This window comes from Phyllostomus hastatus, unplaced genomic scaffold (assembly GCF_019186645.2).
Source record: "Phyllostomus hastatus isolate PE091 unplaced genomic scaffold, TTU_PhHast_1.1 phas_scaffold_501, whole genome shotgun sequence".
NCBI lineage: Eukaryota > Metazoa > Chordata > Mammalia > Chiroptera > Phyllostomidae > Phyllostomus > Phyllostomus hastatus.
Genome location: NW_025334033.1, coordinates 17,274,163 through 17,301,027, shown reverse-complemented (window position 1 = coordinate 17,301,027; position 26,865 = coordinate 17,274,163). Strand labels below are relative to the sequence as shown.

Genomic DNA, 26,865 nt, shown 5'->3' with positions numbered 1-26,865 from the left:
TTGATGGTGGCAAACAAAAAGACAAAAACTACCCTAAAAGGGAGAAAACCCTCCAGAGGTGGTGCTATCACCGACTCCAATCCCAAAGGAGCTACTTTCCTTAAACCTGTGTGTGATGCGAGCAGATGCTGTCAATGCTCCAGACACATCCCCAGGATCCTCCGGTCCACTCTGGCCCACCTCGGACTGCAAATCTGCTTGCCTGTGCGTGGGACTTGTTTCCAGAACTGTGCAAAGCCCCTCAGCTCACATGTAAGGAAGTTTCAGAAGTGCTGGAATTAACACCCCAGGGAGCAACTTGCAACATGTGCTCCTGGAATATGTGTGAATGTCCTAGCTCTCTCAATCTCTCACTCTCGGTGGAAGCATTCTGAGGTGTATGCCTGACACTGCTTTCCAGAGCTCCTCACAGGACCTGGCTCTGTCGGCCAGCTGTGATGGCTGGTGTACTAACACATTCTTTGTTGACTGCTTTCCTTCCCTGCATCACTTTCCTACCGGTGACCCTGGCCCCTCCCAAATCAATTATCTGTGCTCAAATCTGCTTCTGGGAAAGCCCAGACTAAGGTAGTGATCCCAGAGGGGTGGTCAGGGGAGGAGAGAAAGGGGGTTAACAGGGATGTCGCTGATGGATTCAGTGACAATCCAGTCACTATTGGGAAATGCTGGAGGCATGAAACTGAGGCTTCTGACAAAGGCCAACTGGGAGATGAACCTCCTAAGTGTTCAAGGCCCCCTGGTTGATCATGAGTGCCCAGCTGGTAAGAACACCACAAATATGGTTCTGATTGGATTCCAGTCCAGCAGCACCCTTGGGTGGTATTTCATATGAGTGATCCACTCATCCACTCAGCCCCCTCTTCCCGCAGCTGAGGGAACCTCTCAGCAGTGATCAGCATCAAGAATGGATCCTCTTTTGTTCTTATCCATTCAATGTGTTTATTTTCAAGATTGCGTTTGTGGAAAGCATTTAAACAGCGCCGTTTAGAAGAAAACAAAAGTCACCAGATGGAAAAATAGAATAAAGATTATGCACACACAAAAAATTCCCCAAGCAACACAGGCAGGGTGGCGGGAGTCATCGTTGTCCTGCTGCTGTGGAAGAATGCAGCTGTGTTGGAAAAGCGATCTGCTTCTGACAGCCTAGAATTTTCAAGAGAGAACTGAACACAGGTCAACAGAACTCTGTGCTGCAATTCACTTCTTGAGGAAATTTGACAAACCTTCCTTCTTCCCTCTAGTAAGGACAGATTACCATATGTATTGAATTATAAAGTATGCACAACTTTTTCTTGGAATAATGCCTTCCAGTTGACCCATATCTTATTTGAACAGACCTTATAATCAAGAACCCAAGAAACAGCCTTAGTTGCAGGCTGGCTGCAAAGCCAGAAGGATATGAAAATAAGAGAGGTGGCAGCTATTTCCAAGGCTGAGACCAAGACCACCTCCTACCCCTTTAAGAAATCACAAGAACCAAACTGCCTTCCCCCTCTCTCCTACCCTAACACCAAATAACACAGTTTTTACCTATACTAGGGGTTGAAAAACTCCAGCAATACTCCAGGGGTGGCAAGAAAGGCCAACTTTCATTCATAAGTAAGCCCTGGTTATTACCTCATCCTGGTTTTTCATTCTCCCAGTGGCCAAGGAGAAGAAAAAGAGCAGTGTGAAAAGGTGGTAGAGTCAGGACTGGTGTTCTAGGTCCTGTGAGGAGGAGTCTTGACATGAATTTTCTCTGGACTGATCTTAACTGGATGCCAGCCCTCCCAGACAGCCATGATGGATGTAATGTGTCTGGGCATTCCCCCACCTGCCTCGAAGAGGAATTTGGTCACAGACCACAGCAGAGGGACATTATGTAACATGGTGCCCCAGCAACAGGAGGGGAACATTGGCTGTGTAGTCAGGCAGTCTCCACCCTGCCACTTACCAGCTGTGTAACACTCAGTATGTATTTAACTTCTCTGGCCATCACTTTCTCCATCTGTAAATAGTAGCTCCTGCCTCAGATAGTTAACTTGAGGACTTAAAGAATATAAAACACGAGTGCCTAACACATCAGAAGCTCTCTATAAATGGCAGCTCCTATTACTGCTGTGGGAATATGGCTGTGGTTTCCAACACTGTGAGCAAGTTCGGGCTAATAACAGCTGTTTCCACAACTTCCATTTTTAGGGTCTGTTAACATGATTGTTAACTGTGGGTATTAGCACAATGATGACTATTAGAGGACCCAACTGTGATTTCGCATTAAGAAACCAATCACATAAGGAAAGAATGGCACGTTGGGCACTGGGTGGGTGGTTTGGACAGCCGGAGAGTGTATGGAAAGCTACTAGAAGGTCTGGCTGTCATCAGGAGGACTTGCTAGGGAAGCAGCACATTCAACCCAGCAAAGATCAGGAGCCAGAGGAAAAGGAAGGCTCCGACAGACAGAATTCTGAGTCCTGGAGCAAAACCAGGACACGCCATCTTCACTAACAACAAAGTCACAGGAAAGAGATTTTACAGAGGCCAAGCCCCTCTGAGGAGAAAAGAGGTTGAAGACTACAGGCAAAGACCAGAGCCATCTCTGTTTCATACCAGTATCCTCGGCAGGCCAGGCCTCCCTGAGCTCAGCCACGACAGTGGGTGCAGTGCCCCTGGGCACCGGTCCCAGCCCTCCTCCATTACAATTTGTGTTTCTAAAGCATTAATCCAAATCTTATTCAGTAATAACAAGCGCTTTCTTTCCCACCCTTTTCAGACACATAGGATGGACATGCATGGCTGGGAAATGCCAAGAGTGCCCTAGTGAGAAACCTCCAGAAATGAGGTGTATTCTTTGAGGAAGACAGGTAAAATAGAGATTTTGGTGGGGCTGTAGATGATGTGTGAAGATGGGCATAGCAGAATACCGTGATGTGATCATGTGATTTATGATAAGAAATTTAAATTTGTTCTTCAACCCCGTTTCTAGCACAGAAAAACCCTTGGACTTTCCTAAGTGATAAACACAATAAAAGTGGCTTGATGTTTATAATGAACCCCTTTCAATCACAGCTGAGTTTGTGTTAATGAGCTGACTTTGAGAAAGCACCCAAGGTTGGGGGCTGTTGGCCAGGAGAATCAACCATGTGATTAGAGGGGTAGAACTTTCAGTCCCACCCCAAGTTCTGCGGAGTGGAGAGGGGATGATGATGGAGTTCCTTCAACAATGGGCAATGATTTAATCAGTCATGCCTGTGTAACCAACAGGAAATTGAGGATGTGATGGTATGAGACATTTGAGGCTAGGTCATAAAAGACATGGTGGATTCTGCCCTGCTTCTCTTGGGTCACTTACTCTGGGAGAAGTCAAATGTCATGTTACAAGGGCATTCATAAAGCCCTGTGAAAAGTCCATGTGTCAAAGAACTGCACAGCCCCCACCAAAAGCCAGTATCAACTTGCCATGTGAATCAACTCATGGAAGCAGATTTTCTAGTTCATCGAGCCTTCAACATCTTGACTATAATGTCAACAGAAACCTCAAGTCAGAACCATCAGGCAATATGCTCCTGAGTTTTTGATGCACATAAACTGCGAAAAAAAAATGAGGTTGTTATTTTAAGACACTAAATTGTTATACGACAATACATAACTAATACTTAGACATACTCAATCCCTACCTGATACATAATGTAAGGGTTCAACTTGGAATGACCACCTTTGACACTTAGGTGATTTATACTCTCCAGCCTGCCAAACTCGCATCCTCAGAGGCACAGCTTCCCTCCATCTCTTGCCACCTTTTCTTGGACTTACATGAAACAGTCAGCACCCTTCTCCTGTGGATGAGGCACTGATGCTAGGTGTAATCAAAGCAGCAAATCTCTGTTCCACTTCAGGAGTGGTCTCTGCTAGCTCTTCTCCCAACTTGCCCAAGTAAAGTCTTAATCTCTATACCACCTCACCCCTAGGAATTCACAGTCCTGTCATCTATTATAAAGTGGGCCTACTGGTATTCTGGGCCATGGAAAATGTACATGGGCATTAGCTGGGAGCTGAGACAATGAGTCCCTTAGCCAACTGCTATCCTTATGGGCCTCTCTCAGTAGATGACACTTGCTCACTAAAACTGGCTCCCTCAGGACTCCCTGGAACAGAGAAATTGAGCTGGAAAAGATATAACTCCTCTCCCTGGTATTTCTAGTGCAGCTATTCTCCCCAAAACTGTGGGAGTTGTCTCCAATCTGAGAGGTTGGAAAATGTGCTCACACGATGCTTGAAAATTCTTTTTCTTATACTGAGATCTTTGAAAGTGAGATCCAGGATGTGCTTCTGCTTTTTTTCTGACTCTGTAATGGGTTCTGTCCCTTCAAAGAAAGAGCTAACTTTCATCATTTCCATTGGGGCAGGGAAGAAAAGTTCTTAGGATACCAGGGAAAAAATGATGAGCACAGAATGGGGTGAAGGAAATCAATTAAAATTTTTAACATAAATTGTATGAAAGGGTTCTCCAGAGGAAGAGAGTCAATAGAATGAGATTTATTATAAGGAATTCATTCACGCAATTATGGAGGCCCAGAAGTTGCATGATCTGCCATTTGCAAGCTGGATGGAAATTCCACACTAAGTCTGAAGGCCTAAGAACCAGGGGCACAGATGAGGTAGATCCCAGTCCAATGGCAGGAGAAGGCCTGTGCCTTAGCTGGAGCAATCAGACAGAGAGAGAAAATCCAAACTTCCTCGACCTTTTTGTTCTATTTGGGCCTTAACAAGTTGGATGATACCCACCTATGATGCAGAGTGCAATCTGCTTTACCTGGTCCACCAATTCAAATGCTGATCTCTTCTAAAAAGACCCTCACAGACACACCCAGATATAATGTTTAACCAGATATCTGGGCATCCTGTGACACATACAATTAACCATCACATAAATAAAAGCTTGTTTATGGAGTACATGCCACTCCCTGCCTCACATCTAATGCCCTGGGGACAGGGACTTCTATACACATACCATGCTGTTTTCTTCCTTTTTCAGTGCTCCTCTGCCCAGAATGACCTTTTCTCATCTTCATATCTAGCTAAGTCCTAGTTACACTTTAAGACTCACTCTAAGCAGCTCTCAAGTGTGTCAGGAGCCACTCGGGACACTTCCACAATACCCTGTGCTCTTACCCATAACACTCCGTCTCACATTGCTCCTATGACACTCTGTCTAACATCACTGATTCCACAGTGTCTGTCTCTCACATTACTCTGAGTGCTTGTTAGCACAGAATCTTTGCCTAAATCACTTTGCCTAAATCACTCCCAGCCCTGTTTAAATTCTAGAACAGTGCCTAGCAAATAGTAGATGCCCAATAAATGTGTGCTGGGTGAAAAAATTATTGAATAAATGAATGAATCTCTAATATGCACTGTGCAGTGGAACATTATCATGCCCACTTTTAGACCCATGTTTTTTAAGCTGTAAACATTACCCTCAAGTGATATTGGGGACTGCTCCCTAACCCTTTGGCTTCCTACTCTTAAAGCTGACCTTTAAAACCACTACACTTAGGAGCAAGAATTCCATTTCACTAAACTTTTCTAACTCAAATAAATCTAGCTTTGACAACTCTCCAGAGTGGTGAGAAATTCAATCTCAGCCACATTTGGGGGTGTCAAAGTATAATTTTCAAAATGCTAAAAATGTAATTTTCCCATAAATACATAAGGCATCTGTGTTGAAAGATTTACGTAGCTCATGAATGAGGAAGTGCAGGATGGAAAAGCTGGTTAAAGAATGACACCAGCAATGACACTGTACAGAGTCAGCGATAAAAGGAAATGGAGTAAGATTGCTCAGTTAGACACAAAAATTGGTAAATGCCCTACACAGCAATAAAGCTGTCACCCTTGGGTTTACCTTGTCTACCAAACGGAAACGTTTACATCTCAAGCAGGCAGAAATCATTCATCTCCTTTCAGTTTTCAGCAAGCTGATACCTAACTTACAGGAGCCTGGGCCTTAATCACCTTAAAGAGTATATTCAACAAAGTTAACTTCCAATAGAGAAAGCAACTGAATTCTCTTCTGGAAATAATTCTACCAATAAAGAGATTAAAATGAGAGGGCAGTAGGGTGAAGCTCAGGGATTATACATTCAAAACAACTGTGAAAACAAGACTAGACTGGACGCAAGCACCATGAGCACACAGCACGGGGGAGCAGTCCAGGGCATGGGACCTGGTGAATAGAAGACAAAGAAGGGAGATTGCAACAGCGCTGCCAGTGCCGACGTGCATGCAAAAAGAGGCAGAAACCAAAGACCTCGCAATTTCAGATAACGGTCTGACAAAAAGACAGACAAATGATATTGGAAAAATTCCCAAAAGGTGACTTGAAAAAGTGCTAACCATTAACTAAAGTGTTAACTGAGGAATTTGTTGGGAGGTTAGGATGTGTGCCCAGACCCTCCCTCGGGGATGCTCTGCTAGGAGAACTGTCTCCATGAGAGAAAACTCTAAGTGTGCAGTAATAAGAAGCTTTCTGCTCCTTCGCCAACACCATCCCGCCAACCCTAAAAGGCAAGACCTGCAGCACAGGCTGGGGGCTCCCAGGGCAGGAGCCAGAGGAGCTCGGAGGCCCCGCATCGGGAAGGAAGCCTTGCCTGCGTGCACTCTCTACATAGAAGTCGGAAATGCAAGAGCTCTCTGAAAACCAAAACTGTGGTGACAAAACTTGACCTGAATCGATTGGGACAGAACTGAACTGAATGCCTTAGACAACATTTTCTCACAGTTCTGGAGGCTGGAAAGTCCCAGGTCAAGGTGCTGGCAGATTTGGTTCCTGGTGAGGGCCCTTTCCTGGCTTGCAGGTGGCAGCCCACTCATTGTGTCCTGATATGGGGGAGAGAGCAAGCTCTCACGTCTCTTCCTCCCCTTAGAAGGGCACTAATCCCGCTATGGTGACCCCACACTCCTGGCCTCAAAGAAGCCTATTACCTCCCAAAGGCCCAAGCTCCACATGGGCTTCAACATACTGCTTTTGAGGGACACAAACTTTCAGTCCATAACAGTGTCAGACCCCAAAGGATTCTTTTGTTTTGGGGGTGGGGGGGTTTAGACCCCGAAGTTTTTAGATTAGGAGCTGTGGTTCTGCACTACGCCCAGTGATTACCAACGTTAACATTTGGTGTCTAAACTGATTTTTTAAATTTCCCTGTTGTTGGATATTTAGGAAGATGTTTTCAATTTTCCTTATTAGAAACAAACCCTCTGCAGTGATTATTTCCATATGATAGACTCCTAAAAGCAGAGCCAGAGTAAGGGGTGTGCATATTAGCAGGCTCTTGAAACATGTCGCCAAATTACTTTCCTGCATTGTTGGCCAGTACTGAAGACAGGCTATCCTGGCCCACCTCTCTCACACTGACACTTACTGCTGCAGCATTATTTTTTATTTATAGAAAACCAGCATGTGTGAGTAGTATTCAAGTCGTTCATAAATGTATACACCTCTGTTGCCAACTTTCAATCCCTTTCCCCCAAGGGAGGTTAACCAGGTTCCACCTATTTTCCTTATATCTCTCTTAGTCTTTGTCACTGCCTCCACCAACACTCCCCAGTCCTGTGCCTTCAGGGGCCACGTAAGGACAGCAACTCTCATTATACAACTAGTTTTGTCCGGAAAAAGTGCAGCCACTGTTAATATAGCAAGAATGGTTTGCGTGATATTGATGTAACCTGGCAGCCAAGGAGAGTGGACTGGAATGCACATACATGATCAATGACAACTTCACTGTACTAGTCAGTGGTGACAGTAGATGCTGTTGAGTGAGCACATGTACTGTGTGGCCATCATATTCAAAATGACTGAGAGGGTGGAGCAACAATCTACATCAAATTTTGTGTTAGCTTGAACATTCCTCTGCAGAAACTATTCAGATGATTCAGAAGGCCACAGCTATGGGCAACTGGTGACTGGCAGATTCATCATTACAGTGTGCCTGCTCATGTATCAAGTCTTGTGCAGAGTTTTTTGGCAAAACATCAAATCACCCAGGTGACTCAGCTCCCCTCACAGCCTAGATTTGATGCCCTGCGACTTCTGGCTTTTCCCAAAACTAAAATCATCTTTGAAAGGGAAGAGATGTCAGACCATTGAAGAGATTCAGGAAAATACGACAGGGCAACTGGGAGAACTGTGTGAGGTCCCAAGGTGCCTACTTTGAAGGGGACTGAGGCATCACTGTCCTATGTACAATGTTTCTTGTATCCTGTATCTTTTTTAAATATTTTTTTTTACTTATGTTTAAGTACAGTTGTCTCCATTTTCTCCCTACCATGCCCTCCTGATCCCCCAGCCCCACCTTCCCCCTTTGAACCTACCACCTTTGGCTTCTTGTATCTTCTTCAATAAATCTTCTATTTTTCATATTGCATGGCTGAATACCTTCTGGACAGACATCCTATTCCAGGCTCAGTCTCCCTTCAATGTTTAATTCCTAGACTTGGCTAATCTACATTACTCTAAGGCAGTTAAAAATTCCCTTTCTACCACCAATTTTCTTATTTGAACAAGATTTGACACCCCCTGGGTTGAGTCCTGGTTGAGAAACTAGAGAAAAGGAAGGTTAGAATGTGTAAACCCTATTAGATCTCTGACTACCAATGAGGTCTGCCAGATCTTACCCAAACCCAATGGCTAGGGCCACATTTGAGAAGACACCTGCTGCGAGGCAAGTCTCCCCTGGCTTCAGCAAAGCCTTTGCCCTTTAAAGTGTTTATCACAAGAAAGATATTCTACCTCTACCCTAGACTAGACCTCCTGGGGCTGGGGTACAGGGCAGAGATAGGCCCTCTGTTGTTGCCCTGTGAGTGCCACATGATTGGAGTAAGGGCTGTGGGCTGGGTAGGGGTGTTCTAAATAGACCAGAACAAGAAGTGTCCACTCTAACAGCCACTGACTCTGCCTGCCAGGGTCCTCGCCCTCTGACAAATCCACCCTCCTGATTGTCAGCGGGTTGTCATGGAGAGAAGAAGAAAATGAACAACCCCAAGTGGGTGTTATAATCCTGCTAGGTAGGTTGGATCTATTCATTTGGGATGATATATTCCTCAATAACCACTCGGTGGTCACAGAGGTGGATCTGACCCAGATATTGCCCAGGAGAGGACAAACTCTCTAAGAGGGTTCTAATTTTAAAGCCTTTCCCTCTTAAGTCATAGTTTGTCATTGTACAAAGTTATGGTCTACAGCAAGAAATAGACTCCATATAATGGAGCAGTTTCTGTACGATGTAGCCTTTGCAGGGAAAACCCATCAGGTTGTGCAAACTTCCCTGTTTAAACAACTAGCTCCACAGGAGAAAGTAAACAAGGAATGGACAGAAAGGAGCCTTGGGCATCCTCTCTCCTTCCTGTCACAGCCTCTGACTCCTAGCTTCCTCCTCTGGCCCCTAAGCCCCAGGTTCTCCCACCATCCACAATAGTTCTATTCCATCTCTCTTCACATCAAAACGCCAGGACTCTGCGCCACCCTGTCTTTTTAGATGTCTCAGGTTCAAATCCCACTCACTGGCCCTTATTTCTATCTGATCTCTAAGAACATTAACTCCTGCTGCCTGAGGCTCCCTTCCCCATTTACCAAAGATATTAGAAAGATTGTTGGCTCTATTACACTACTCAAACTTGACACTATTCAGACAATGAAAAAAAGACATCGAATCAGACTTCCATCTCCCAATTTTTCATAGATTTCTTATGCCTGGCAATATGTTTTCATGTACTATGTTTTTTAGGGATATAACTATATTCAGGAAAATAAGATTTCATTGCTAACATACTTATTTTTTCAAGTGTTCTCATTTAATTTGTAGCCAAATTCTGATTTGACAATGATTTCTTCTTTCTTTTTTAAAAAGATTTTATTTATTTATTTTTAGAAAGAGGGGAAGGGAGAAAGAGAAGGGAGAGAAACATCAATATGTGGTTGCCTCTCACATGCCTCCTACTGGGGACCTGGCCCGAACCCCAGGCACATGCCCTGACTGGGAATCAAACCAAAGACCCTTTGGTTCACAGGCCAGTGCTCAATCCACTGAGCCACACCAGCCAGGGCTGACAGCAATTTCTTATGTATCTTAACATAATACTTAGTCCTCATGCCTATAAGTTTAGGCTAATTTGGATCATCAAAAGATACAGTATTTTAATGGACACCCAAATCGCTATCTTTAGATTTAACTATAAATGTTTCTATGTTATAAAAATCTTAACTTAAAAATGTTATAAGATTCAGCATATAACCACATCTCTTTGAAATACTTTCTAGCCTTTTTTCCTTACAAATTATTTTGTATCTTGATGCTGTAAGTCCAGTCAAAGTTGTTCCTTAGTATGAGAAATACCTATGCTGGACAAGTATATTTTAAACATCAATACTCTTTAGGTTGAGGCTTTCCTTGGGCAAACAACTTGCAGATTGCAGCTATAGGGTGTTTCCTGAGCTGCCATGCTCCTAACCCTTCTTAATTAAGAACAAGGAATAAAAAAGTTGGAAAAGAGTGTTGGCGCTAGAATGTACACCCAGGTAAAGGGCATAGAAATACAGATGGAGGCGGCCTTGAACTGAACTGGAATTCCCTGACCAGAGCACCAGGAAGGAGAAGGTAAAGACACAGTTGATGCTGCCTCCAGGAGCAGAGAGTGGGCTGAGCCCACTTGGACCTCCCAACACAGCCCCTGGCCATCCTACAGAGATGCCAAAGGACCTCCTTCATCCCCACATCCCACAACTGTTTCTGCCAGGAGGGTCAGCGAGGCCTCAGTCCACACAGCTGCTCCCACTGATGCTCAGCTGAAGACATGTCCCATTCTATGGGAAGCTAGCAGAGACATCGGCCCCTTCCTGATAGTTCTGGGGTCCACCACTCCTGCCCCCAACTAAACATAGACATTGCCCATCCTGGCTGGATCTGCCCCCTGGGCTGCTCCATGGTGCTATTTAAATGAAGCAAACAAACAGATTGTTTTTTAGGACCAAGGAACACACTGGGCTCATTGAGAGGCCCCAGCAACTCCTGATGGAATCAGCATGGGCCATAACACAGACTCATTAGTTTCAATTTCTGATCTGCTATCAACTGCAAGGGTTTAGGCAAGTCCCTTAACCTCTCTGAGGCCCCCATTTCTCCACCTGTAAAATGAAGATAATACCATATGGGAATGTGGTGGGCTTACAAAGGAAAGTATTATGAAAACACCAGCCCAATTATCAGTCTAGCAATATGTTGATGTTAGCCTTAAACAGTTTGTATTACTTTCTAAAAATAAAAAAGCTGCTAAGAAAATTGTATAAGAATTCATCTTTCCACTTGTATAATTTTCATAAAAACTCTAGAAGTGTTAGCATGTAAACAATGACAGATACTCATTTTCTTTATAAATATCCATAATTGGAATCAGCTTTACAAAACAGAACACACACAAGTAAATTATACGCACGTGATTAATTACCAAATTTTTGTCTCATTAACAAAAACATCTGTAAATCTGAATTAGAAATGTAAAGAGCATCCTTGAACTTTTTGATCCATTTCTTCGAGCTTAATTGCAAAAACCTTAAGAACCATACAACTATGCCCACTCCATGAACTCCATCCAACTCCACAGTGAGAATGGAGAAAGAGCCAAACTCAAGCCTTAGACATGCCTGTGCTTAAAAAGTGGAGGAAGAGTGCTCAAAGTCATTGACAATCCAAGAAACACAAGCGAAAACTACTAGGATGGCTAAAATTAAAAGTGCTGAACACATCAAATGTTGATGAGAATGAGAAGCAACTGGAACTCTCATAATTTGCTGGCAGGCATGTAAAATTATACAGTTTTGGAAAGGTTAGTTTCTTATGCAGTTGACCTTGTGCCTATAGCACTTCTGAGCCTAGGTGTTTACGCAAGAGAAATGGAAGTGTATCTCCACAAAAAGGCTTGTACGAGAATATCCATAGCAGCTTTACTCATAATGGTCAAAAACAGAACACAACCCAAATTTTCCCAGAAAATGGATAAATGAACTGTGGTATATTTATAAGATAGAATATTATTTCAGCAATAAATAGGAACAAACTACTGATATATGATGAATGAATATCACAGACAGTATGCTGAGTAAATGAAGCCAGCCAAAAAAAGTAGGCATCGTATAAATTTATTTATATGAATCTCTGCAAAACAAAACAAAACAAAACAAAGCAAAGCAAAACACCCAAACACTCTACAGTCAAGAAAAACAGAAGATGGTTGGTTCTGGGAGGACTGACTAGGGAGGGACATGAGAGACCTTTCTAGGGTGATGGAAATGTTCTATGCTTCAATAAGAGCATGTGTGTGCCTGTACATTTGCCAAAATATAGCAAATTGTACACTTATATTTGTGCATTTGATTCTGTAGAAATTTTACCTTAAAAATAACTGAAGACAAATGCTGGGCTCTAGTTAGTAGGCTTGGTTTTCTCAGTGGCATGAGTTAGCAATTCTGAAACTATTTTCTATATACCTGAGGCTTGAACAAATGAGTAAATGTATTAAGAAGGCTTCTTACTATCAGAGAAAAGAGTTACAGATATGGAAAAAGGGGAAGAATAGAATGGTCTCTGAGGTTATAGATTGGAATTGGAGTTATCGGCATGAGCTTTTTAGTATGTAGATAAATAGATAAATAAATATATGTTTTTCCTTGTTCACTGAGGGCTCCTAGAAGCAACGACACCCTATAGCAATAAGCACATCTAGCACTTAGAGCTTGGCTTCTAAATGCTATTTTCCTCTAAACCAAACAAGGACTCCCTGGAGAAACGTCTTACACTCCAGGACTGGGGTATGAAAAGTAGAAGATGAACCTGGAACATCTTGGTGCTCCAGAAACTAAGGAGATATGCAACTGGTAGTTGAGAATATACCAAAGACCTAGGATCAGCTTGAAGGAACTTTCACTGGCCAAACCTGGGACAATTTGAGCACCAGTGATAATAATGCATTATATTCCACCGCATAAAATAAGAACTCATGCTATCACACAGTTATACATACAGATATACATAAGTAGGGGAAAAGATAAAGCCCTTCCTGGTGGGGGAAAAAAACCCCGCTAATAAACATAGAAGGAATGATGGCATTAGAAATTCATCAGTGGACAATAATGCTAGTTTGATGAGGAACAGAATATTTACATAGCCTCAAAAACTTTCCCTACAAGTTTCTTATAACTAACAAAGCAAGAAGTGGTAAATATGGTGGAGAAATTTGTCAGATAACGCTTGTTTCAGTTGCTGTATCTACATAACAAATTGCCCTTGAACTCAGCACTGTTAAATAGACATTTGCTCTGCTCATGGATTCTGGAGGCTAGGAATTTGGTAAAGGAACATTGGAGGGTGCCTTGTCCCTATTCCTTGATGTTGGGAATCTCAGCTGGAAAATTTGAAAGCTAGTAACTGGGAACATCAGATCTTCTCCATGTGGCTAGTCGGGCTTTCTTGCAGGACTGTGGCTGCCTGGATTCACCACTGTAATTAATGTGTAGCTTATGGGGACCTAGTTTGAGACCAAAAATACTCTAAATCTTAATCATGATTTTGTCCACTAATTTTGGCACCTACTGATGATTTTTGCCTGCAACCATTATTATCATAGTATTGTTGCAGGTTCTATTTAAAAATGTAAATTTACTTCATAGACATCTACATTTTGTCAAGAAGTCTAAACCTCAAACAGAATAACCCTTGGAAGCATAGAATTCATTTGTTTGGCTCACAAGCCTACATCTCTGAAAAAGCCCCTTATGTTTCTAGTTTGATTATCTTTGCTAATTCAATAGGTTAAAAAAATATATCTCATTTTAATTACATTTCTACTATTATAGGCTAAAATTGAGCATCTTGCCATTGTTTGAATCATTTGTATTTCCTGTTTTGATAATTGTTTGTTCTTACAGTATACCCACTTCATATTTATTTGTAGGAGTTTTTTAATATATGAAGAAATAATTGTGAAATAAAGAAATAGATTATAGAAGACAGTGCCTTATAAGTTATACAAGTTGCAAGCATTTTTCCCAGTTTTGTGTTTGCTTTTTCTCTTTCAATTTTGTTTGAGTATCCTTTTCTGTGCATAATTGTTTTCATTATTCCTATGTAGTAAAATTTACTAATTTGTGTGAGTGTGGTTTCTTAGAGGAGCCTTTCCCATTTCACCATTATTAGTTAAATCTCTCATTATTTACATACTACTTTTCTGATTTTATTTTTTACAGTTGTACATTTTATCCACCTGACATTTAATTTGGTGTAAGAAGTAAGTTAGAAATCCAACTTTTTAATATAATTATCTAGTTTCTCAACACCTTCAAATGAAGAATTTACCTTTTACCTACTGATGCACCTTTTATCATGTACAAAATTCCCTACGGACTTGGTTTGACTTCCCAGCCCGTGTTGTTGACCCAGTCATGTGTGTCTACCATGGTGTTTTCATCATTGAAAATGGATGATGGTTTATATCTGGCATGACCAGTATCTCTTCATTACTCTTTGTATTCCACAATTATTCTCTCCAAAAATGTGCTTGTTTTTATGTGACCTTAGATTCAGTTAATATGCTTAACGATCTGATTTTTATCAGGAAAGTAACATATTTCTGGGTTAATTTAGGGAGATGACATCTCCATGATATTTCCAAATATGGAAGCTCAGCATTGCAGAATTTTCTGTTGTTTAAAGCTTTTTGGTGTATCTTCCCTTTTTGGTGAGGCTCAAAATAGCATTTACATGTGTTTTTTATATAAATCTCTTTGTGTTATTAAATTTATCTGGGGGCATTTCAGCTGTTTTATCACTACTGTAATGGATTCTTTTATCATATCTTCTGATTGCTGCTTACCTAGATGTTTTTAAGTAGTTAAATAGTTCGTAAGTTCTTTAAGTTTACATCACTTAATGAGAGGAACAGAATTTCTTTCTATATCAATCACCAACCCACAATAGTAGGTAATGAATCTATGGCTACATACCACAGCAACTTCAGGCAGTTCTCTCTCTCTCCATTTTATTTTTTAGAGGGGAAAGGAGGGCAAAAGAAAGGGAGAGAAACATTATGTAAGAGGGAAACATCCATCAGTTGCCTCACCCATGCTCCTTGACCAGGGACCAAACCCACAACCCAGGCATGTGCCCTGACCAGGAATTGAACCTGTGACATTTTGCTTTGCAGGAGGACGCTCAACCAACTGAACCACACGGGTCAGGGCGCGCTCCCTCTCTCTCTTTTTTCCTTGAGAGAATGAAATAGAACATTCAGCACACTGGTTTTTAGACAGTATATATATACATATATATTTCTAATAAGTAAATCCTTTATAAAAAAACTGCTTCAGCTGGTCTCAGGTATATCAGCCCAGTTAAAGCAAGCGAATAGATAGTGGGAAAGGAGAGACTGAGGAGTGAAATATGAAAGATTTTGCAGTGCTTGTCAAAGGTCATAACCAGACACCCATTTGGGGTGTGGGCTTGGCATTACCATGCTGCCCTTAAAACAATAAAAAATTTTTAATGTGACTAGCATAATTCTGAGAACTTTTAATAGTCTAGTTCAGAAGTTGACAATTCAATATGCCAGAAAAGGCCAGGCAGGTGTCGTAACTGAGTGATAAAACAGAGAAAGGTGGGGGCTGGAGCAAACCACTCACCTGGTGCCCCTGCAGAGGTGCAGCTGCCTGCCCCTCAGCACCAATCAGTGGCTTCCGTGTGGCAGTTGAGATCCATGTTGCTGTATTTTTCCAATTCTATAATCCAGAAATTCAGATTTGACATATGAAAGTTCCCAGTTTTCAAATACTGGCCCAAATTTTTAAAAACAAAACCGCACTGCAGGCCAAATGTAGCCCAGGCCCTGAGGCCCACCATTGTGGGCTTCTCCCTGTTCTAACGCTCACTCCTGCACCTCCACGTAGAGGGACACACCAGCAGCATGCTGTGCGCGGAGGCGGGGGGTGGGGGGGGGGTCACTCAGCATCGGCCATGGAGGATTGCACCTAGGCCACCGTGCATCACCACCCCACTTTGATGGGAACATTAATAGCCTGCTTTGCACCAGAGACAGAAATGGAAAATTACTTCTGAATTTTAACATTATTTAATTACGTTGATGACCAGCTCCAGGCACTGGTCGATTTCATAACAGCCTCTTCTCAATGAAGCCCAGGTGTGACACATTCTTCCATCTGGTCTACAGAAGGGCACAGCAGGGGCTTCTAACAGGAGGCCGGCCAGGTCCATGTTCTAGACCCCAAAGTGGGGCTGGGGGCCACTCCACACTCAGTAGTATAGATGGATCCACAATTGTCATCTTTGTTGAAAGAGTCCTCCAAAGCTAGCATGCTTTTTAAAATAAACTAAAAGGTTCTTCTTCAAGAGCAGTGCCTCTTTTTTTTTAAATCCTCACTGGAGGATATGTTTATTGATTTGAAAGAAAGAAGCAGAGGGGTGAGGGGGGAGAGGGGAAAGAGAGAAAGACACTGATCGGTGGTGTCACATCCATGCTCTGACCCAGCATGGAACCTGCAGCCTAGGTATGTGCCTGAGGGGGGATCAACCCGCCACCTTTCCATGTATGGGACAATGCTCCAACCAACTGAACCATCTGGCCAGGGCTATGGCAGCATCTTTTTAAAAGAGACATATGGCTCCACAAACTGGTACAGTGCTTTGCATTTTTGGAGTATCTCCTGGTCTCCTCTTACCCAATCTTAAAACAACACCTTGTGGAAGGTGTAATGATGCCCCTTGTGTTACAGGTGAGAAAGCCAAGATCAGAGAGGTGCCATGGCTTGCCCAAGCTCCCCAAATGAGAGCTTCTGTTCAGGCAGCTAAACAAGCCTTCTCTGTCCACCTCCAAAAGGTAGCTCAAGTAACTGTGCAGGGAGGCTTTGCCGTAGTTTTGTATGAAAGTCTATGTAAAGGGCAGAGACAAACTGCAGTTTGTTTTTTTCAAACCTTAGGAAAAGAAAGAAATAAGCTCTAAAAAATCATCAGAGAAATGCAAACTAAAACCACAATGAGATATCATCTCACACTTGTCACAATGGCTATGATTAATAAATTCACAAACAATAAGTGCTGGTGAGAATGTGGAGAAAGGGGAACCCTTTTGTACTGTTGGTGGAAAGCAGACTGATACAGCCACTGTGGAAAGCAGTATGGAGATATCTCAAAAAATTAAAAATGGATCTGCCTTTCTACCCGGCTATCACACTTCTGCAAATATATCCAAAGGAACCCAAAACACTAATTCGAAAGAACATAAGCACCCCTGTGTTCACTGCAGCATTACTTGCAATTACCAAGATATGGAAGCAACCCAAGTGTTCAAAAATAGATGAGTGGATAAAACAACTATGGGACATTTACACAATAGAATTCTACTTGGCTGTAAAAAAGAAAGAAGTTTTGCCCTTTGTGACAGTATGGATGGACCTGGAGAACGTTATGCCAAGTGAAATAAGTCAGTCAGAGAAAGACAAATACCCTATGAGTTCACTCATATGTGGGATCTAATGAACAAACTGAACTAACACGGAAAACTGGGACAGACTCATAGATGGAGAGCAGATGACAGCTAGTGGGGAAGGGAAAGGTTAGCGGGTGGAGGGATTGAGTAAAAAGGAAAAAGGACTCATAGACAAACAGTGTGGTGACTGCTGGGGGGGAAGGGATATAAGAGGACTAAATAGCAATGGAAGAAATACAATAAAAATTAAATTTTTAAAGCCCCCCCCACAAAAAAAGAAAAGAAAACCACAGGACAGAAGCTGTGACAAAAGGACAGAACTCGGAGCTACGAGTTCCTAAGGAAAAAACCAGGTGGCATAGTGCCTGGTTGGAGAAAAAAAGGTCCTTAGATTTGTTTTTATATTAATTCTGAATCAGGTTTTTTCCATATATTTAACATTTCCACTATTTTAGATAATTAAGTTTTGTGTCTTTTTTACAAAGAGGAATCTTTTTACTGAATTGGATAGAGTGTAGTCAGGCTGATTTTGACAAAAAGCCTGGCTCTTCAGGGAAGCAAGCGAGTTTCTCTCGCCACCTAGTGGACATTTCTAAAAAAGAAACAGCAGTTTGAAGCCCCCAAGACAGTGACTGAGAGGCCAGAGCAGTCTTGGCAGTCCAACCCACAATTAAGTGACATTTCTGATTAGAAGCACATCGCATTTAAAAGATCTTGAAAAATTGCTTCATTTGACAGCATCACGAAACAAACAGGAGCTCTCCCCTGATCTGTGTAGCATGCTCCTCTTCTCTCCAATATTGTTTTCACATTTTCTCTTAACCACGGTGCTACTTTGTTGACTTAATATTCATATCCGGAACCCGGACCACCTGAGTTGACCATACTCTACATCCAAACCTGACTCGCTTGATTCTTCCAGCCTTCAAACCTGCCTTCACCTGTGACATGTGCCCTCCTTATTCTCCAGCTACTACAGCCTGTTGCCCAGGCCTATCCATTTCACTTTCAAAATGTGTTTTAAGTTAACCCTTTCCTTTTACCACCACACCCCAGTCCTGGTCTTTATCCCCAAATCCTGGGTTCATTCATTTATTCAGCATATTTTAACTGGGCACAGGTAGAGATGTGAACAGTGCCACCTGTGGACCTGGGAGCGGATTTACGTACATGAGATTTCAGGTGCACCTGGGCAGCTCAGGCCAAGAAGGGTGAGTTGCTTCCTCGGTTGAGCTTCCTAACATAAACTCTTTCTAATCTGACCCAGCACGGCTCCCCTTCAGCCTGATTTCTCTCCTTCGTTCCCAACACGGAAGCCCTCCAAGTTTCCTCCTTCGTCCATTTAGCTCATCTGTAGAGTCTGTATTGCTCTGTGCTCAGAGATACAAATGGGGTGAGATCGAGTCCAGGCCTTACGGGGCTTATCAAGACAAAGACAGACCAGCAGATATATATGTGCCAAGAGAGCTGCTCAGGGCAGGGTAATGGGTGCTCTGGGGTCCCAGAAAGGACAGAGAAATTCTGCTGGGCTGTGGGAGAGCTGGCCAGGGAATGTTTCCAAGAGAAAGTGACATTCACACTGGACCCTGAAAGATGAGTAGAAGTTTTATCAGCTGGAGGTGGGGAAACGTGAGGCAGAGAGCATCCAGGCAGAGGGAGCTGCAGGTGGAAAGGCAGAGAGGTGTAGAACACAGAGGTCAGGGACAGTGGTCCTGCATGGAGGGAGAAGAGGTGCATGTCTAATGTGACAATGACCCAGACTCTGTCTGCATCACTGGATGTGGTGGCCATATGTTCACCCATCATGTGGATTTATCATCCCTGAGGTTTTCTGAGACGATAAGAACTAATAATAAGGTTCTAACTGAACGAGATCCCAGACAGCCACTTCTGACTCTCATTTCACAGGCTGCTGCACTGATATGGCTGCAGTTGTATGGGGCCCAGTAGTCAATGTGGGTCAGGCTTCGGCCACAAGGCTCATATTCACAAATCACAGTGCGGGCTGAACTGGCATGCATTGTAGGAGATGCTGATTGCTCTAGCTGTAGGAGTGTCAGCTGCTAATGGCTCCAAAGTTGTACCCTTTCCCATAGATAAACCACATCCACTGATAGATAAGGGGGGGAAACCAGGACCCCTGACTCAATACAGAACAAGTCTAAGGGACCATTCCAGCTCCAGGGCCTCCCATGGGATTGGCTGAGAACTTTGTCACATCTGCATCGCAGTTTAACTCCCTCTTCCCAATCCTGCTTCCTTCAGTCCACCACAGATGGTGATCCCAAGAACATGGCCCAATAAAGCTCCCTGCACACGAATCTCTATCTGAGAGTCTGCTTTCCAGAGAACCTGATCAGCCACAGCTGGCTTAGGGAGCCTGGGTGCCATTCAGATAAGACCTCATGGCATTGACATAGTTTGAGAGAGACAGTGTCAGCCAGGTCAACATGGAAGCCCGTGGGGGAAGCCCCTGGGAGTGGGCATCCAAGCCCTGTGCTGGGAGAAGCAGCCTTGCCAGTGCCTCTTAAGCTTTGTTTCACCTGGCGGGACCTTCTCCTCCTGGGGAGATGGATGTGCGGGGCTCTTGGGATCTGGTGCCATTTGATGTAACCCACCGTCTGTAACTCCTCTCTGCCCTTGCTCATGCTCATTAAAGGACACTTTCTCACTTACCTTTCTGTGCACCTCCTCTGCAAAGAGAGGGTGCCGGAGTGGGCAGTCCATCTGTCAGTTACAGTTTCTTATTTTTAATCAGCACATTGACATTCAGGCTTGGAGTCAGTCTCTCAAAGACTCTGTCAGCCTGAGTGGACAGTGAGGACATATGTCCAAGCCCACAAGGCAGAGTCCAGACCTTGGATGATGGCCAGTTCACCATGGCAACGTCCTTCTGGGGGCCTCTCTGCAGACAGTCCACTGCTTCTTACATCTCAGCCTTGACTTTCAAGCATCTATAGACAACGCAGAGGGAACCAAGAAACAGCTCTGCATCCTCCAGTGCAGCCCCTTCTCAATCCAAACTCTCTAGGAAACAGACCTCTTTTCCCCCAGAGGTCAGGGAAGAAGACTGTTTCGGAAGCTGGAGGAGTTTTCCCACAAGCAAAGGAAGCTAAAGGAATTGAGAGCCCTCCCTGCCCCCACCCCAGGTGAAGCATGACCAAGGCCCTATTGTGAGGAGACATTGTTGATACACTTAAAAGCAAGAATCTTCATAAATCATCCCTTTGGAATAAAGGAGATGGTTTTGCTACTAACTGCTTTCTGACTTCACTTTAAAACTTCAACAGTAAAGTGATTGTTATTATAGGTAAACAACTAATCAAAACTGTGTCCATCCAGCCTGCTTGATGGCACTGAGGAATAACTAGTCAACTTCAGTTCCTGAGAGGAGTCCAGGCTGTTACCTTCCAGATTCCATTGTTTTTTAACATTGTATTTTATTAATTATACTATTATAGTTGTCTCAATTTTCTGCTTCTGTCCACCTCCTCCCAGTACCCCCCCTCCCTCAGGCAATCCCCACACCATCGTTCATGTCCATGCATCATGAATATAAGTTCTTTGGCTGCTCAATTCCCTATGCTGTGCTTTACATCCCCATGGCTATTCTGTGGCTACCTATTTGCACTTCTTAATCCCCTCACTTCTTCACCCATTCCCCCACACCCCTTCCCATCGGGCAACCATCAAAACACTCTCTGTACCCATGATTCTGTCTTTGCTCTTCTTGTTTTCTTAGTTTGTTTTTTAGATTCAATTGTTGATAAATATGTATTTTTTGCCATTTTATTGTTCATATTTTTGGTTTTCTTCTTTTTCTTAAATAAGTCCCTTTAACATTTCATGTAATAATGGTTGGTGATGAACTGCTTTAGTTTTTTTCTTTTTATTTTTCTTTTTTTGTTTGGGAAGCTCTTTTATCTGCATTTCTATTCTAAATAATAGCTTCTCTGGGTAGAGTAATCTTGGCTATAGGAACACACTTTTCTTGATTTTTACTATTTCCTGCCCATTCTTCTAGCTGGTTTCTCACAAAGTTTCTTTTGCAAAATCAGCTGATAGTCTTATGGGAACTCCCCTGGAGGTAACTAACTGCTTTTCTCTTGATGTTTTTAAGATTCTCTCTTTACTTTTAACTTTTGGCACTTTAATTATGATGTCTTGGAGTGGGCCTCTTTGCATCCATCTTCTTTGGGACTCTCTGTGTTACCTGGATTTGTATGTCTATTTCCTTCACCAAATTAGGGAATTTTCTTTCATTACTTTTTGAAATAGATCTTCAATTTCTTGCTCTTTCTCTTCTCCTTCTGGCACCACTTGATGCGAATATTGAACTTCTTGATGTTGTCCCAGAGGCTCCTTACACTGTCCTCATTTTTTTGGATTCTTTTTTCTTCTTGCTGTTCTGATTGGTTGTTTTTTGCTTCCTTACATTTCAAATCATTGATTTGATTCTTGGCTTCATCCACTCTACTGTTGTTTCCCTATAAATTGTTCTTTATCTCAATTAGTGTATCCTTCATTTCTGACTGGATATTTTTTATGCTGTTGAGGTCCTTACTAAGCTTCTTTGGCTCCTTATAACCAGTGTTTTGAACTCTGCATTTGATACATTGTTTATCTTCATTTAGTTCTTTTTCTGGAGTTTTGATCTGTTCTTTCATTTGGGCCATATTTCTTTGTCTCCTCATTTTGGCAGCCTCCCTGTGTTTGTTTCTATGTATTAGGTAGAGCTGTCTCCCTGTCTTGAGAGTGTGGCCTAATATAGTAGTTGTCCTGTAGGGTCCAGTGGCACAGCCTCCCCTATCACCTAAGCTGGGTACTGAGGTGTGCCCTTTGTGTGGGCTGAGTAGTGTTGAGACTTGATTGCTGTTGGCAGGTCAGTGGGAGGGATTTACCCAGGCCAGTCAGCTGCAAGGATTGGCTGTGACCACTAATTATCAACCTCCTCCCTCTGCGGAGGATCAGCTGTGCAGGGGCAGGGTGGTGGTGCTCCAATGTGGTCTGTAGCTGTCCACTGGGTGTGCAGGTTCTAGAGTATCCCTGGAGGTACAGGCCAAGGCCAGCTACCACCTGTGTTCTGCCCAGGGCCATCCTGCATGAGCTACGAAGCAGTCTACAGATGGCTGCTGCTTGTGCTGGGCTTAGAGATTCCCAGGCAAAATTGCTGCTAGTGCCAGGCCTGGGGCCACTTCGCAAGAGGTATGGCAGTTAGGGGCTCACTAAGGCCAGCTATAGCTTGTTTGAGAGGATTTAAGAAGTTGTGAAGCATGAGCCAAGACCAGCCATTTGTATGGAAAAGCACTGTTAATAGCTTGGGTGGGCCCATGAGTTGGGTGGGACAGAGCCTCAGGGAATCACCAGGATGAGGCAAATGTTATTAGTCAGGTTGATGGAGTCTCAGATATGGTACCTGCCTGCTGGCTCTGTAGCTCTGCGAGGGAGGGCTCAGAAAAGGAACAACAGCCTCTGTTTACCTTTCTGTCCTGAAGGAAGCTGTCCCCCAGCTCTTGCCTTGATGCCAGACACTTCAGTTTGTCCCTGTATGCCACTGGTGACTTTCAATCTGTTACTCTGGGCTGGAGGTCAGAGGGAGTGATTCTGAGTAAGTCCATGTATGAGTTGTTTAAGAACTGCTTGGGACTCCAGAAGTTTCTTCCATGGACTCAATCCCCTCTGGTTTTACAGCCAGAAGTTATGGAGATCTATCTTCCTGGCACTGGAACCCTGGGCTGGGGGGCCTGGTGTGGGGCTGGGACTCCTTGCTCCAGAGATAGCCCTCCTGAATTTTTATCCACCACATGTGGGTGTTGGGCCAGCCTGCTCCACAGCTGCACCCCTCCTACCAGTCTAGGTGGATGTGGTTTCTTTAATTCTGTAGTTGTCAGACTTCCTTAGGGAAGTGATGTGAACAGAGGCCAGACCTGATTTCTAAACCAATGCCCCTTCCACCACACTGCCTTCACTCGTGTACTGGTCAATCACATACTTAGTCAACCAGTTAGTCAATAATTGTTCGCTCGACTCCTACCATAGGTAAGCACAGAGCTGGGTTCACTAACAGAAGCAGAACCAAGTGTTGTTGCTGTACGGGATGGAGCCACCAACAGGCCCACACAGGAGGACACTATGGCAGCCCCGGAGAAGAACCCACTTTCTGCAGGTGGCCTTAGCTCCACGATAACAGAAGAGGACTTAGGAAGTCTGGATGAAGGGGTCAAAGGCAAATGTCTCCACCTCATAAGTTGGCCAAGGGCTGACATTCACTCAAGTCCCTAAGAGCATGACCAGTCAGGACCAGCTACACAATCTATGGGACCCTAGCCTCAAAAAATATTATAAATTCCAGCCTGGAGGGAACCTGGTGGGCCCTGTGCAAATGGTGGAACATACATACAACTTATAGACCATATATACAAGCCGAGCTGGTCGATTTCGCAAGTCAGTTTTGCCCATGACCTGGGGAGCCCTTGGCTGTGTGGGTCTTGTGCTTGTGGGACCTAGGGGTGAATAGTATCATGTGCACTGGCAATGAGATGGAAAAGTTATATCCCATCATGACACACGCCTCCCTACACCAGTGGCTGCACAATAGCAGAGTGGGGGGCAGGGCTCACATTAAAAAATAAATAAATAAGTAAACTCCAAGACAGTAACAGCAGAGCATTAGACACAGCACGGGGCCCTTCTGATTACAGCACCCCTGTGACTGCATGGGCCATACACCCAGGAAGCTGGCCCTGCTGCTACTCAACTTTACCATTTCGTTTGCAAAGCCAGGGAATGCCAGACCTCCCTCCCCGCTCCCTAATCCAGACCCCTCCTGAGTAGACGAGGAAGCTGAGGCTCAGAAAGATGAAATGACTTGTTCATGGTCTCACAATTGGTCAAGGGTAGCCACATCTCCTTAGAAAATAGCAATGCCCTCCTTTTGTCAATCAGAATTGTCATACAGATTTGTCTATTTGCTGTCTGCTTATGTACTTCCCACTGCAAAGCTGGCTAGGCATAAAATTAAAAAAAAAAAAACACCCTGCCTCCTTTAAACATAAAACAAAGCCAGAAACACCTGAAGGCAGAGCCCTTCATTTCCCCAGCTCTCCAGCCAGCATTACCAGCTCCTCTTTCTAGGGAAGCAGCCCAGGTCCATCCTGGAAGCCCCCCCGGCATCAGCTGCTCACACATGGCACACGGCACTCCAGTGTGGGGATGGCATCTTTCTATGGTTTCCCAACCATCCTTGAGGAGGGCAAGGAGGTGAAGAGCCACAAATTAGGTCATGTCACCACCAGAAGGAGAAGAGCTGAGCAACCCTCCCAGTTTACAGATGAGAGGGGTCCAGAGAGAAGATGTATGGAGTTGGGACAAGAACCAAGGTCTCCTGAAAGGTCCCCAAATGCCAGTCTCAGCTTAGAAACTATATGTAACCTTATCCCTGGTAGCACTTCCTTCTTCCTGCACCCTGGGGAGGTGGGGAGAAAAGAAAGAAAACAAGGTGTGATGAAGGAGCTCCTGAGCCAGACAGACACACCCAGCTCTGCTGCTTCCCAGTTATGCAGATTTTGCTGTCATGGAAACCACTGAGGCTTTGTTTCCCCACCTCAACAGTGAAGACAGTAATGTCTACCCCAAAGGTTGGATTAAATGAGATGAGTTGCCTAAGATGCTCAGGGGAGTCCTGCCAATATAGCAGGCGTGCGACAAACGTGTTGGGCCCATGTCCCCTCCCTTTCTTCTTCTGTGTCAAGAGTTCCAGCAGGGACAAAGCTTGGGTTTGGGCCCTCCTCCTGTGGGGTGTTGGGCCAGGCAGCCAAGCATCTAGTTTATCTCCCAGTCTACATGGAGCTGAAAGAGCTTTATGAGAAGAGACTGCAACCATGTACACTTTGGGGATTCTAACACATCGGGCAAACCAGGGATCAATGGGAAGAGAAGGGGCAAGGCTGGGGGTCATCATCTTGGAGCAGCAGAGGCTTGGCATCACATCAGACATGCCAGAATGCCCAGAAATCCTGGAAGGAAGAGGAAAGCTTGAAAGAGTTGCTAAGAGCCTGTGAACAAGAGGTAGGGGCTAATAAGGTACTAAAATGCGGACGGTCCCATTGATGAGGTGTCATGGGTCCCTGCTGAAGCCTGTGATTGCCCCATGCACACCTGGCCCTGAGGATGCCTGCTAAGAGAGGCGTTCAGCCATCACTGTCACCGAAGCTGCTCCCTCCTGGCTTCTGGCACCTGGCAGGCTCCCCCTGAAAGTGGCCAAAACCTCCCCATCTCTGCCCTCTCATCTGCTCATGGTGCCTTTCAGTGACAAAGCTGTCGAAGGTTCCCAAGCACAGGGCTTCCCTTTGCAGTCAGCCAGGATCCCTCTCAGAGCAGCTTCTAACTGGCTGCTTCCCGGGCACCTTTCCCCACCACGCCCACCGTCCTGCCTCTCAGCCAGCCACTCCCAGCCCTGCCTCAGCCTCCTACTTTATCCAGACACACAGATCATATTTTATTTTTGTAATGATGGCAAAGGGCATTGTAATTTGAGGGAATACACAGGGTGGGGCAAAGGTAGGTTTACAGTTGTTTTTTGGGAAATGATACAATAATTAATACATAATAATACGAGAATAAACTCAGTTTTTTGCATACTCACAACTGGAAACTACTTGTGCCCCACCCTGTATATCCATACAGATATCCAGTGGTGAGCATTTAGGGCCTGTTGGCCCTTTAAGAGACCAGGGAATGTTCCTTCTTCAGTGATAACTGGAATCTCAGGGGGTCTGGATCTGGCATGGATTAGAGTGGCAGAGAAGTTCAGTGCAGAACGTAAGACATACCTACTTTGTAGTTCTGATTCTGCCACTTACCTGTTCCATCCCCTAGACAGGTCACTACACCTCTCCGAGCTTCCATTTCCTCTATCTATGGCTAGAATAGCAACTGCTTCAGCAGAGGGCCCAATGAGAGGGTATGAGTGAAGAACTTAGCATTGTTCCTGATGCACAGGGAGACCTCGGTAGACGTGCGAAGTGGTGCTGTTACAGAACAGAACAAGGGGGATCTGGGACGATATACTATTATTTAAAAGGCCCCCAGGTACGTCATGTCTGCTGCCCGAGGAAAGACATCTCTCAATGCCAGAGATTCGTGAAAAGGAAAGGAAATGTTTATTTAATGCTATACAAACTTCAAGTAGTGACCTAATGTCTTCATCAAAAATCCCAAAGTCCCCCAAAACACCCACAAACAGACACAGTCCTTCCTTCCTTCCCCCTTTGCCCAGTCCAGAGTACCATATTTCAGGGAAGGAAAACGAAGTCCATGGCTCAGGCAGCCCTCTGGTTCTTAGTT

General features: G+C 44.1%; 1 protein-coding gene across 1 annotated transcript in view; it reads left to right on the top strand.

Annotated features, from left to right (window-relative positions):
- The first annotated feature begins 619 nt into the window (after positions 1 to 619).
- TNFAIP8L3 (TNF alpha induced protein 8 like 3) overlaps positions 620 to 26,865 on the top strand; it is a 116,841-nt gene continuing 90,595 nt past the window's right edge. Inside the window, exon 1 of the mRNA XM_045823511.1 lies at positions 620 to 761. Coding sequence (XP_045679467.1) covers positions 620 to 761 — 142 coding nt within the window. The remainder of the gene's footprint in view (positions 762 to 26,865) is intronic.